The 11,718-nt window shown below is 48.1% G+C and overlaps 1 protein-coding gene across 1 annotated transcript in view; it reads right to left on the bottom strand.

The window, feature by feature from the left end:
* TRAM2 (translocation associated membrane protein 2) overlaps positions 1-11,718 on the bottom strand; it is a 46,139-nt gene that overhangs the window by 23,059 nt on the left and 11,362 nt on the right. The window contains exons 3-4 of the mRNA XM_010863224.1: positions 10,175-10,238; positions 8,487-8,490 (exon numbers count right to left, since the gene is read on the bottom strand). Of these exons, the coding sequence (XP_010861526.1) occupies positions 8,487-8,490; positions 10,175-10,238 (68 nt within the window). The remainder of the gene's footprint in view (positions 1-8,486; positions 8,491-10,174; positions 10,239-11,718) is intronic.

Genomic DNA, 11,718 nt, shown 5'->3' with positions numbered 1-11,718 from the left:
TGGGAAGTTTCTGAGCTGCTGTGATTTTTAAGAAGAGTATGTTTTGGCACATCTGAGCTCTTAGACCAGAGAGGTGATTCCAACCCAGAGTCACAGCAAAATGCCCGCAGAGACCAGGCGGAGAATGCAATGAGCAAAGTGGTCCAGGCGTCTTCAGGTAAGTCCTTTCAACCCAGAGTCTGCTGCACTAACAGTCTTCAGGACCACAGAGCTCCCCACTGTTTCTCCTCAGCTGTAGGGCCCTCCTGGTCTGTCTTTCACATTTCCACTTTCAGAGAGAAACAAGTTTAAGAAAAGAGTGACATTCCTTTTAACCTTGCTAGAAGAAACACAACAATTCAGACTAGGATATGCGGTGGCTGCCAGGCATTCTCGGTGTTGGGGGCACATTAGAGAGGAGTGGCGATTGTGGTGAAGTGCAGAGCGTCTGCCCCGAGGGGGTGAAGGAAGGAGGGGGAAGGCCACTGGAGGGGTGCGGCCCCGTATTTCAAAAGCAGAGAGAGAGGTTCCCTACGTGAAATCATCTGATTTTAAAATGCTGGTGACTAATTCCAAAATTGTAAAAACACTTTATGGGCCAATTACCAAACTGGCCAAAGAAAATACACATATAAGCCAGCTCTGACCACAGGCCACCGATTTACAATCCCAGCCCAGATGCCTCCTGACACCTCCCAACGCCCATATTCCAAGTCCTCTTCCCGCGCACCACGATGGAGGTCAGTGTATCCCCTGGAGGGGTTAACCTTGCCCAGGAAGAAGCACCTTCAATAATGACCCTCCCTCTATAAGTGACTCATCCTGTCTCCTGTCAAAAGTGGCACTTGCTTTATCTCTGATCACAGTTTAAAAGTGAAGGATAGGGAAGCCTGGTGTGCTGCAGCCCATGGGGTCACAAAGAGCTGGACACGACTTAGCGACTGAACAACAACAGTTTAAAAAGAGAATCAACATGCTCAATAAGAGCCTGGCTGTCCTGACAACCTCGGGTGGAGCCGGCCCTTTCGGGAGCACCCTCTCACCTCCTGCTTTGTTTGCTTCCTATGACTAACAGACATTTTCCCGTTTCCCCTGGTGTCACCTGGAAGCAGCTTCTCCCGCCTGCCTCCACAAGTCCCATCTTGTCTGGATACAGCTGTGCAGTGTCTGACCTCCTCCCAGGGACCTGAGCTGGCCAGTGGCCAGCTACAGCTGATGCCCCATCCGCTCTTTACATCCGCTTAAAGTCCAGGCCCTGCCAGCGAGGGTTCTGCCTTTGTCTGGTGCTTCAAAGAATACCACTGTACAACCTGGATGCCTCTTCTGCTCCCAGCTTCCTTCCTCACCCTTGCAAACCTGGATTTATGAGTTACTTTCTATTGGTTTCTATGCTTATGGCCAACTGTTTCCCCATTATTCTGAATCTTCTACACAATAAATAAATCCAGAACTCTGACATGAAGAAACACCAAAAGCAAAATCAAGATGCAAATGATGTCTGAGCGGAAAATATTTATAATTCGGATTAGAAACAAAGGTTGATCTTCCAATGTATGAAGAGCTCCTAGAACTTGAGGATGAAAAGATAACAAACCCAACAGAAGAATGGGCAAAGGATTTGAACAGACAATTCACAGAGGAAAAAAACACAGATGGCGCTTTTACATGTAAAAGGATGCTCAACCTCACTGAGAAACGAATTACAGACACAATGAGATACCATCCCACCCATCAGACTGGCATAAATCCAAAACTGGTCTCTAACTCTTGCTGAAGCTATGGGAAACCAGGCTCTCACCCTGCAGTGGGATGCGAAATGGACCACCTCTTTGGAAAGGTGATTTGAAAATTTCCACTGAGATTACAAACCATCAGCCTTTGGATATGGCAATTCCACTTCTGGGAATTTGTCGTATAGCCATATCTGCCATGTTCAAAATGACACCGGCAAAAGGTTGTGCATGGCAGCATGGTTTTTACCCTTACGAAAACAACCCAAGTAGTTTTCATCTCCGGTGCCTGGCTTACAACACCTTATAACACACAGGTGTAAGCCTCCTCAGGGATGCATGCTGCTGCACGTCCACCCCAGGGCCAGTGAATCAGAAACTGGGACATGGCCCAGGAATCCATGCTTAATGTCACCAGGGGATCCCAACACATTGTCCATATAGACAATGGAGCCAGTTTACAGAAATCAGGGAGAAATGAAGGGCAAGAACAGGAGAAACTAATCAGAAAACATGACAGCAGACAAGTGGTTGCTTTGGGAGGGCGTGTTCACCGGAGGGGTCTGAGGAAGCTAGGAGGGCTGCCTCCTGACCTGGGGGATGGGTGCATGGCACACACGGATGTAAAAAGTCATCTCACTGTGCCCCCAAGTATGTGCATGCTTTACTGCTGTTCAAACCACCCAGTCTGTGGTACTTCATCATGGCAGCCTTGAAGTGAAGTGAAGAAAAGTGAAGAGAAGTCGCTCAGTCATGTCCGACTCTTTGCAACCCCATGGACTGTAGCCCATCAGGCGCCTCGATCCATGGGATTTTCCAGGCATGAATACTGGAGTGGGTTGCCATTTCCTTCTCCAGGGGATTTTCCCGACTCAGGGATTGAACCCAGGTCTCCCGCGTTGTACACAAACACTTTACCATCCAAGCTACCAAGGCAGCCTTGGCAAACTTAATATACACACACTCTCTCTCTCTCTCCCCCAGGCTGTTCAGAGAATGAAAGAGTCTTCAAAGTCATCATTTTAACTGCAGACTGCACGATTTGTTGCAATATATTTTTCTCCAGTTTCACTGGAGGTAGGAAGACAAGGATATTTTTATGATACAAAAATGTAGCAAAAAATGAGAGAGGCATTAAAGAGAACCTACAAATAAAAGTGAACAGCCTCTGCGTAGTTTTCCTGGTGAACCATTTCTTTCTATAAGGCGGTATAGCTCTGCCTGAGGCCTTCAAGAAATACCACAGGCACACACTCAGCCTCACTGTGGTTCACAAGTCTGAGGCCTGGGCAGAAATTGTGTGGTCCTTGAAGGCGCCTACTGAGGGAACAATGTGAACTGAAAGCCATACAGAAAAAACAACTCAAGATCATACACCAAAAACAGGTCTAAAATCTCAGCCTTGTTTTTAACTTGGATAAAAATATCAGGTTCACTGTTTAATTAAGGACAAAAATTATTTCAGTAAAACCTAAGCAAGAAAAAAAAAAAAAAAACGATCCTGGCTAGATAGGAGAAAAGATCTGCTCAGGAGAAATGGCCGTGTGGGGGAGGGGAGGCAGCTATTCAAAGATGCTGCCGGCTTGGAGGCTTCAGGCTGGTTAACAATTAGCCACAGCAACTCAGCGGCCCCTGCTTAAACCTCAGGAGCTCCACGTGGCATAAATTCTCTGGGCTGTATGTAACAGGGGGACTGGATAAAAATCAAGTCTAGGCAGGAAAGGGACACACTTCTGAGGGGCTGTTACCTGGGGCTGACCAATGACTGTGCGTCCACTTTTCTGCACAACTGTTACACTTAAATAATTAAGTGCTATGATCTGAATGTTGGTGTCGTCCCCCCCGCCCCCCGCCCCAAGTTCAGTTGGACTCCCAACTCCCAAAGATGATGGTATTAGTGGGTGGAGCCTTTGGGAGGTGTTTAAATCATGAGGGTGCAGCCCTCATGAATGGAATTAGTGCCCTTATGAAAGAGGCTCCAGAGTGCTCCCTTGCCCCTCCCACCACGTGGGGACACAGCAGGAAGCCTGTGACCTGGGAGAGGGGCCTCACCCGACCAGACTGTACCCAGATCTCGGACTCCAGCCTCCAGGACTGGGAGAAGTAAATTTCTGTTGTTTATAAGCCATCTAGTCTGTATTTTGTTACAACAGCCTGAACAGACTAAGAAAGTTTAATAAATTAACAACAACAACAAACAGATTATACCCAGGGCTGGCTATAAACTCCCACTCGTCTTCAGATGCCATCCAATACGGTGAGGGCAGTGAAGACTTGGGTTTATTTTCATTTTCTCTTATTCATACAGATAGGACCTCAGAGCAAAAGGGGATCTTGGCAGCTGTTTGGCCAGAGGGACTAGGATGGAGCCAGCTCTCTGCCAGTCTCGCTGGGCCCCCTGGAGTCACGCCCACCGCCCCATTTGCATTCAGGGGTGTGACAGCCCAGCACCCGCTCTGTCCTTACTGGTGTATCCTTAGGTACTTCCATCATCTCTTTTCCTTGTTGTGAAAGGACGAGGCCAGACTCTGTGAGTCTCAAGTCTCCTGCAGCTGGACAGACCACAGGTCCTGGTTGGGCAGCTTCTGCCTGAAATCAAGCCAGGTTTCCACTTCTAGAGTCACTGTCGCCCACCTGTCTCTTCCCTCTTTGTCTCCCACAAGCTCATCTTACAAACAGGGGCTCAGTTTGGTATGTGACGCCAATCTCCTAAGTACATGATACAAGCACAGGGCTAACTCCTACTGGCTAGCAAGGGAACAAAACACACTCTGAGCCCTGGACAAAGGCTTTCAGCTGAATGAGGCTTTAAAACCATCTGTCTGAGGTTGTTTTGATGGGGCCGTGTGTCTCGCCCTGGGAGGGCTGTGAGAACAAGAGCCACACTGTGGTGCGGGGAGGGACCCCGGGGGGTCCCTAGGCTTTTTATCTCCAGCTGTTAAATGCTACGTGGCAGCTGGTGGTGATAAAACCACCGGGACCAACAGGGAATGGTCCTTGTCCTCCTTCCTCACTGTGAAACCAGCCCTTCTCCGGAACAGGCCCTGCACACCCAGCCTTCTCTCTCCAGGTGTCAGGAATACCTAGGTGCCCTTGCCTCCTGCAGAGTGGCAGCCCCAGCTCAAAACCAAATCCACCCAACAACAGTAACCCCTCGCCTCCACTCCTCAGACTAAAAACAGTTCTAGAAAAGCCAAAATTGGACGAGAACAGAAAGATGCAAATGAGTTCCTGGATTTAGGGGGTTTCCCTCCCTGAACTTGGGGGCTGGAAGCACAGGGTCCTCTGAAAGCCTACTTAGTGGGTTCTACCCAGAGCACGGGCAGCAGCACTTCAGACACCTGGAGCTCGTTACCATGAGGGATCCAAGGCAGAAGTCTTCGGTGGGGCCTGGAGTCTGTGTTTCTAACCGATTTCCAGATGGTGCAGGTCTGTGACAATCTGGGGAGTGAGTGCCTCCTGGATCCCTGTCTTCAGGAGGTGCTGGGTGGACACAGTGACCATCACCCTCAACTCGACAGATGGTGATGGAGACCCTGACACCGCCTGGTTTGCCCAAGACAGCTCAGCAAACTCTTGGAACAACTCAAAAGAAGCTGCTACATTTCAGCCTGTGTGGGGTCCCCTGTTCTACATCAGAAGGGGGAGTCAGGAAGCCACAAGTCTGTCTGTGGCGGGACTCAAGCCTCTGCTCTTTGCTGACCTTTTACAGTCTATATACTTCTGGCCGTAATACCAGATACTGTGGGGTATTTGAATCAGAAAGACTCTGATGGTTAAGACCAGAAACATGACATTTTATTCCTTGCCAAAGCTGGGTGTATGGTTGCAGATAAAATACACGATGGTCAGTTAAACTTGAATTCCAGATAAATAAAGACTACTTTTCTAGTATAATTATGCCCCATATATACTTTGAGATATACTTACACTGGAAAAAAAAGTAGTAATTCTCTGAAATGCCAATTTAACAGATAGTCCTGGATTTTTATTCGCAAAGTCTGGCAACCCTAACAGGTGGGAATGATGTGACAAGAACACTTCATCACTGTTGACCTTAAAGAAAACCCCAGGGACACTGACACTGTCCCAGGATGCACAACTTCTGACTGCAAGGTCTGTGCCATCTTCTTTTTTAGTTTATTTCTCTGAATGGAACTTAATCTTCTTAGCTAGCTTAATATAATATGACAGAGTCATGCATTTATTAGCCAGCATTATGAGTTGAATGGAGCAAAACTCCTGTGAAATCCAAATTCCCAGCATCTCAGACCATGAGCTCCTTTGGAGTCAGAGTTATTGCAGATGTAAATAGTTGAGATGGGACCATAATGGAGTAGAATGTGTTCTAATCTGATACGACTGACGTCCTTACAGAAAGAGAAACTGGATGCAGAGATGGCCGCAAACACAAAGACTGGTGTCCCGCTGGTCCACGCCAGGGAGCACAGCCCTGCTGACACCTTGATCTTACCCTTTTACAGTGCGTTACATTTCTGTTGCTTAAGCCACTCAGCTTGCGGTACGTTGCTGTCACCGCTGGCCTATAAACACATGCTGGGAGCTGGAAAGAAGAGAGGTGAGCGAGGAAAGGAAGCTGGGAAGAAACTCCTCAGCGTTCCCACCGGCCGTTTCCTGTAGAACCTGAACACCTCCGCCAAGGGAGGCTAGGGATTTAGAAACAGCAGGCCGGTTATATGAAAACCGTCGCTGCTCTCCTAAAATCCACAGGTTAAACACTGATTTGAACAAGTCCCAAGCCACTGAAAGAAGAAACCTTAGAAATCAGAACTGACCCTGGTTCTACAAATAGGACTCATCCTCAAGAAGCTGCAGGCTGGAAGAGATGTGAGCCGGAGGGTTTTTAAGTTGTTTTTTTTTTTAATTTTTATTTTGATGGCCCATGGCTTTAGTTGACCCTGCAGCATGCGGAATCCTAGTTCCCTGACCAGGGATCAAACCTGAATCCCTGCATTGGAAGGCGGATTCTTAACCAGTGGACCACGAGGGAAGTCCCAAAGGGGCGTGTGGTGGTGGTTTAGTCACCAAGTAGTGTCCGACTCTTGTGACCCCATGGACTGTAGCCCACCAGGCTCCTCTGTCCATGGGATTCTCCAGGCAAGAATACTGGAGTGGGTTGCCATTGGTATGGGGTTTAAATCCGCAGCTTCAAGGGCCCTCTGCCCTGGGTTGTGAACTGCTTCTTTTCGGTGAGAAGTTGGCCCTCCTCCACAACTTACAAACCAAATACCACCACCCTGGTCTGGTGATCAAGGAGCTCAAAGCAAAATTAAGCAGGCTGCTCTAACTGCACTGTCTCTCTGGGTGATGTGCCAGTCTTATTTTGAACAGCCCCAGTGGCAAGATTTAAACAAAAGCCAGGCTCTTTAGCAATACTTTATCTCCTCTGTCAGTACATCCCTCCACCTCTACCCAGGCCTTATTCTGGCCTGGATGGGGATTCCAGGACACAATTCAATAGCCCCACCTGAGAAAAATGCCAAACTTCACTGGCTCCAGACACACTGGCCTTGGTTCAGTTACTAGAACATGCCGAGGTGTATGTGCCTCACCCGGGGGCTTTGTGCATGCCAATCCGTGTCTGGAATGTTCCTTCTTCTGCACATACCCCCCTCCCCAACCCCCTTCACATCAGCTGTTTCCCAGAAGTTCAAACAGCAGTTTCCCAGAAACATCTGGCAATCACCCTTTGATGTTTCCTTATCGCACAACCTGTCTGCTCCTTTCGACACCCATATCACAGCTGTAATTGTTTATTGTTTGCTGTGTAGTATCTATTCCCTCCCTAATAAACGGTTAAGTTCCATGAGTCAGAGATCAGACGTGTTTCATGAATTGCTCTACAGTCCGGGCCTGGCACATGGCAGGCACACAAATATTTGTCTGGATTAATCAATTAACTAATTAGTTAAAACAAACAAATGAGGGCAGGATAGGAAGCGCCTCCTGCTCAGGAGCTCTGGGTCTGGCCCTGGAGCAGGAAGCCTCGCTTGTTACTCTTGCTGTGAAGAGGGACGCTTCTAGGATATCACTTGTCGCCTAATTTCAAAGTTTCAGACTGAAACAATCAATCCCCTGGTCATGATCGGGCTTTACAAACAGGCCCTTCCTACAATAAAGCCACGTCCCACTCATATGTGCTTCAGCCACTGTGGTCCCCAGGACGGTACATTCTCCCAGTAATGAACAAAGCAAGGCTGGGCTAGGATCTGGCAGGCAGCCCCTCTAAGTCGATTTTGGGCAGAAATGTAAAGAAAGTCCAGGCACCACCTCTGACAGGTGCATATCTCTTTGCTGTATCTCTTTGGCTTAGTTGCTAGGTCGTGTCCAACTGTTGTTGTTTAGTTGCTAAGTCGTGCTGGACTCATTGTAACCCCATGGACTGTAGTCCACCAAGCTCCTCTGTCCGTGGAATTTTCCAGGCAAGAATACTGGAGTGGGTTGCCATTTCCCTCCCCAGGGGATCTTCTTGAACCAAGGATTGAACCTGTGTCTCCTGCATTACAGACGGATTCTTTACCACTGCACGAGCAGGGAAGCCCCTGGGTATCTCTTTACAAATTAATAAACTGGCATTCTGATGTTTTTAAAAAGCCTATGCATGTGGGCTTCCCTCGTAGCTCAGATGGTAAAGAATCCACCTGCAATCGAGGAGACCCTGGTTTGATTCCTGGGTCAGGAAGATCCGCTGGAGAAGGGATAGGCTACCCACTCCAGTATTCTCGGACTTCCCTTGTAGCTCAGCTGGTAAAGAATCCGTCTGCAGTGTGGGAGACCTGGGTTGGGAAGATCCCCTAGAGAAGGGAAAGGCTACCCACTCCAATATTCTGGCCTGGAATTCTATACAGTCCATGGGGTCGCAAAGAGTCAGACACAACTGAGTGACTCTCAAAAAAAAAAAAAAAAAGCATTTGATGCTATCTATAAAAAACATGATTTATGGGTCATAAGAATTAGATGCCTGAGGGTATTTGGGCAATACATATATAAAACCTTTATAATGTACATACTACTTGACCCAGAAATTCCAGTAATAGGAATTTATCCAAAAAAAAAAAAAAATCATGAATGCAGGAAGTCACAAGAATGTTTACCGTAGCACTATAAGAACTGGGAACTTAAATATCCAACAATGTATGACTGAATACATAACTGTGGTAATCCTTATTAATAACTTTTCTTTAGTTTTTGCAAACGCCTAATTGAATGGAAGAATAACGAATGACTAGGGAAAAGGTTCATCATATGCTAACAGCAGAAAAGTGGGTTATATGAATCAAGATTACAAAATGTTAACTGTAGTCTTTGGGTGGTAGAGTCATGTATGATTTTTATCTTATGTTTACCTGTATTTTATAAGTTTCCTGTGAGAGTCATAAATGTACTTTGGAAACCATTTAAAACTAAATTGTAACCAATCACACACAAAAAAATACTATATGACTCTACTTATAGTAGGCCCTAGAAGAGTCAAATTTATAGCGACAGAAGGTAGAGTGGTAGGGGGCAGGGGTGGGGCAGGGGAGAATGGTGAGTCACTTAAGAGCTACAGAGCTCCGTTTTGCAAGATGAAACAGTCCTAGAGATGGATGGATGGTGGTGAAGGAACTTCATACCACTGAACTGGTACACTTTAAAATAACTAAGATGGTAAATGACATGTGTATTTTATCCCAATTTTTTAAAAAACCAAAATACTTTAAAAAATGTTAAATGCATAAATCATAAGTATAGCTGGGTCCAGAGTTGTCCTAGTTATTACAATTTTCAAGAGACATAGGTACATAAGGCCGAATTTGACCCTGGACCACATGGCAAGGAGCAAGATGATCCGTGTGCCCACCAGGCTGGCATGTGCCTTGGGACGACCTGGCCGTGGCATTTCCTGTCTCTTCCGTCATGAGTATGGTGTTTTCTCCCTCTCCAACCAGCTCTGATTCTAGATGAAGGGCTGAGTAAGCCGTCCCCAGGGTGTGACTTCCCCTAGAGCCTAGCTACAGGGACTGCAGGGGCAGGCGAGTCTGGGAGAGACGCCAGCCATGTCCTGCAGAGGCCACGGTTTAAGAGTTTTGCCCCCAAAGCCCTTCAGGTAGCCTCTGGTGGAGCCAGGCCAAGAAAGGAATCTTACCTCCATGTCCAGACAACTCACCACCTCACTGCAGGATGAGGAGGGAGGACTGGATTCAGGGAAGAACGTGTCCCCCTTTATTCACCAGGAGGGCCCCAGAGATGCCCACCCAGTTCCTGGAGGTGGACCTCAGAACCCCAAGCTTGCAGAGCCCCTGGCTGAGCACTGCATGTGGCCGACACCTTTTCAGCAACAGGAAGTGGGATGCTGAGTCTAGATATCCAAAATGATCATACATGGCACAGGAAAAGGAAGTTTTCCAAGAACTTTGGGGTTAACAGGGCCCGAGAAAGATAGAGACCAGTACTTTCCTTACCTGCTGTAGGCATGCTAACATTGTACTGAGGTAAGATAAATAGGAAGGCAGTCTTGGCGGTGACCTGTGAAACAGAGGGAAAAGTTCCAAGTTAGCTTCTTGGCCACATTTAAAAAAAAAAAAAACCAACCAGCAAAGCCTGCGACCAGCCCTGGAGTCCATGCCTTTCACATTCTCAGACCCACAGGCCTCTCCAATGAAGGGTTTCACCTGGAGCTGAGTTAGCAACGTTTGTTTTTCTTCCCTATTTTCTTTAATGGCATCCCTCCCAATACCTGTACTGAAAACAAACGAAACCACCCCAAGTCCTGGATGGTATCTAGACTGGTGCTCGCTGCAGACAGAATGCGACAAGGTGTGCTCCACCCACCGGCAGAGAGCTCAAAGGCAAAGGATACACATTTGTCTGGGCATCATTCATTCATTCACTCAAGTGTTTATCAAGGTAGTTCTAAGTACCCAGCACCAGTGAAGACAGGAACTAATAGAAGATAAGGTCACAGCCTTCCAGAGTTTTCCAGAACTCAGGACCTAGCTGAGGTTCCCCAGCACGCTGATTACCTGCACAGTGGGCAGCAGCCCCCCAAATCTAAACCTGAGCCTCAGAAACAGAGAACTCCAGCTGCTAATTTCACATCTTCTCTACTCGGGGGGTGGCAGGGCACAACACCCCATACTGTTGGTCTGTTTATTTCGAAAGCTGCCTTTCAACTCTCAGTGGTGCTGTGATAAAACCGTGGCTGTCACCTGGGTTATTAACAGCCAATTCAGTCCTCTCGTGGTTCAGCCTGCAGGGGAGAGACTGTAAGATAAGGGGATTTGACGTTTGGACTCTAGAACCGACTGCCTGGGCTCAGACGTTGCCTCTGCATTTGTCCTCCTGGAAGGATGGAGGGGGCAGACGCTCTCCTCAGCCCATGGGACACTTGGGAGTCTCACTTCCTGTGTCTGTAAAAGGCAGGGTATTTGCGGTGCCCCAGCTGGTCTGGGGTAGGGTGCGGTGTGGGGCAGCGATGGCCCAGCTGTCAGCGTCGTTTAAGGCTCCCCAGATGTTTCTGATGTGCTGATGTTTCTGGAGCAGGTGCAGAGGCCAGGTGTGAGGTGGCCAGACACCAGGCCTTTCCTGGCAAGCCCCTGGGGACACTTCATCAGCAGAGTTACTGGTTTGCCTCTAAACAGAAAGATGTGAAGGGTGCCCCGTGGGTGTGAGGGAACATGGGTTTCTGTGGCAGAAACAGCAGGGAGATGGCTGAAGGACACCCTACCAAACGCTGCCTACTTCTTAGGGCACAGTCTCCTCCAGTGTCACCCAAGAAACACACTCGCCTTTTAAGCTGGCAGGCTGAAGTGGACCTCTGTGTAGTTCTGGCTGACCAGAACCCCCTGGCCCCTGCCCAATGGCACCAACATTTCCTGAAGAGATACCTCTCCCCACCTGAGTTGTGGTGACGGTGGTCTGGTGACCCCCGTCCTCCTGGAAGGATGGAGGGGGCAGAAGCTCTCCCCAGCCCATCAGACACTTTCTCCCGGGCTCTGAATCTTGG

Source organism: Bison bison, unplaced genomic scaffold (assembly GCF_000754665.1).
Source record: "Bison bison bison isolate TAMUID 2011002044 unplaced genomic scaffold, Bison_UMD1.0 scf7180017864487, whole genome shotgun sequence".
Taxonomy (NCBI): Eukaryota; Metazoa; Chordata; class Mammalia; order Artiodactyla; family Bovidae; genus Bison; species Bison bison.
This window is presented reverse-complemented; position numbering and strand designations above follow the sequence as displayed.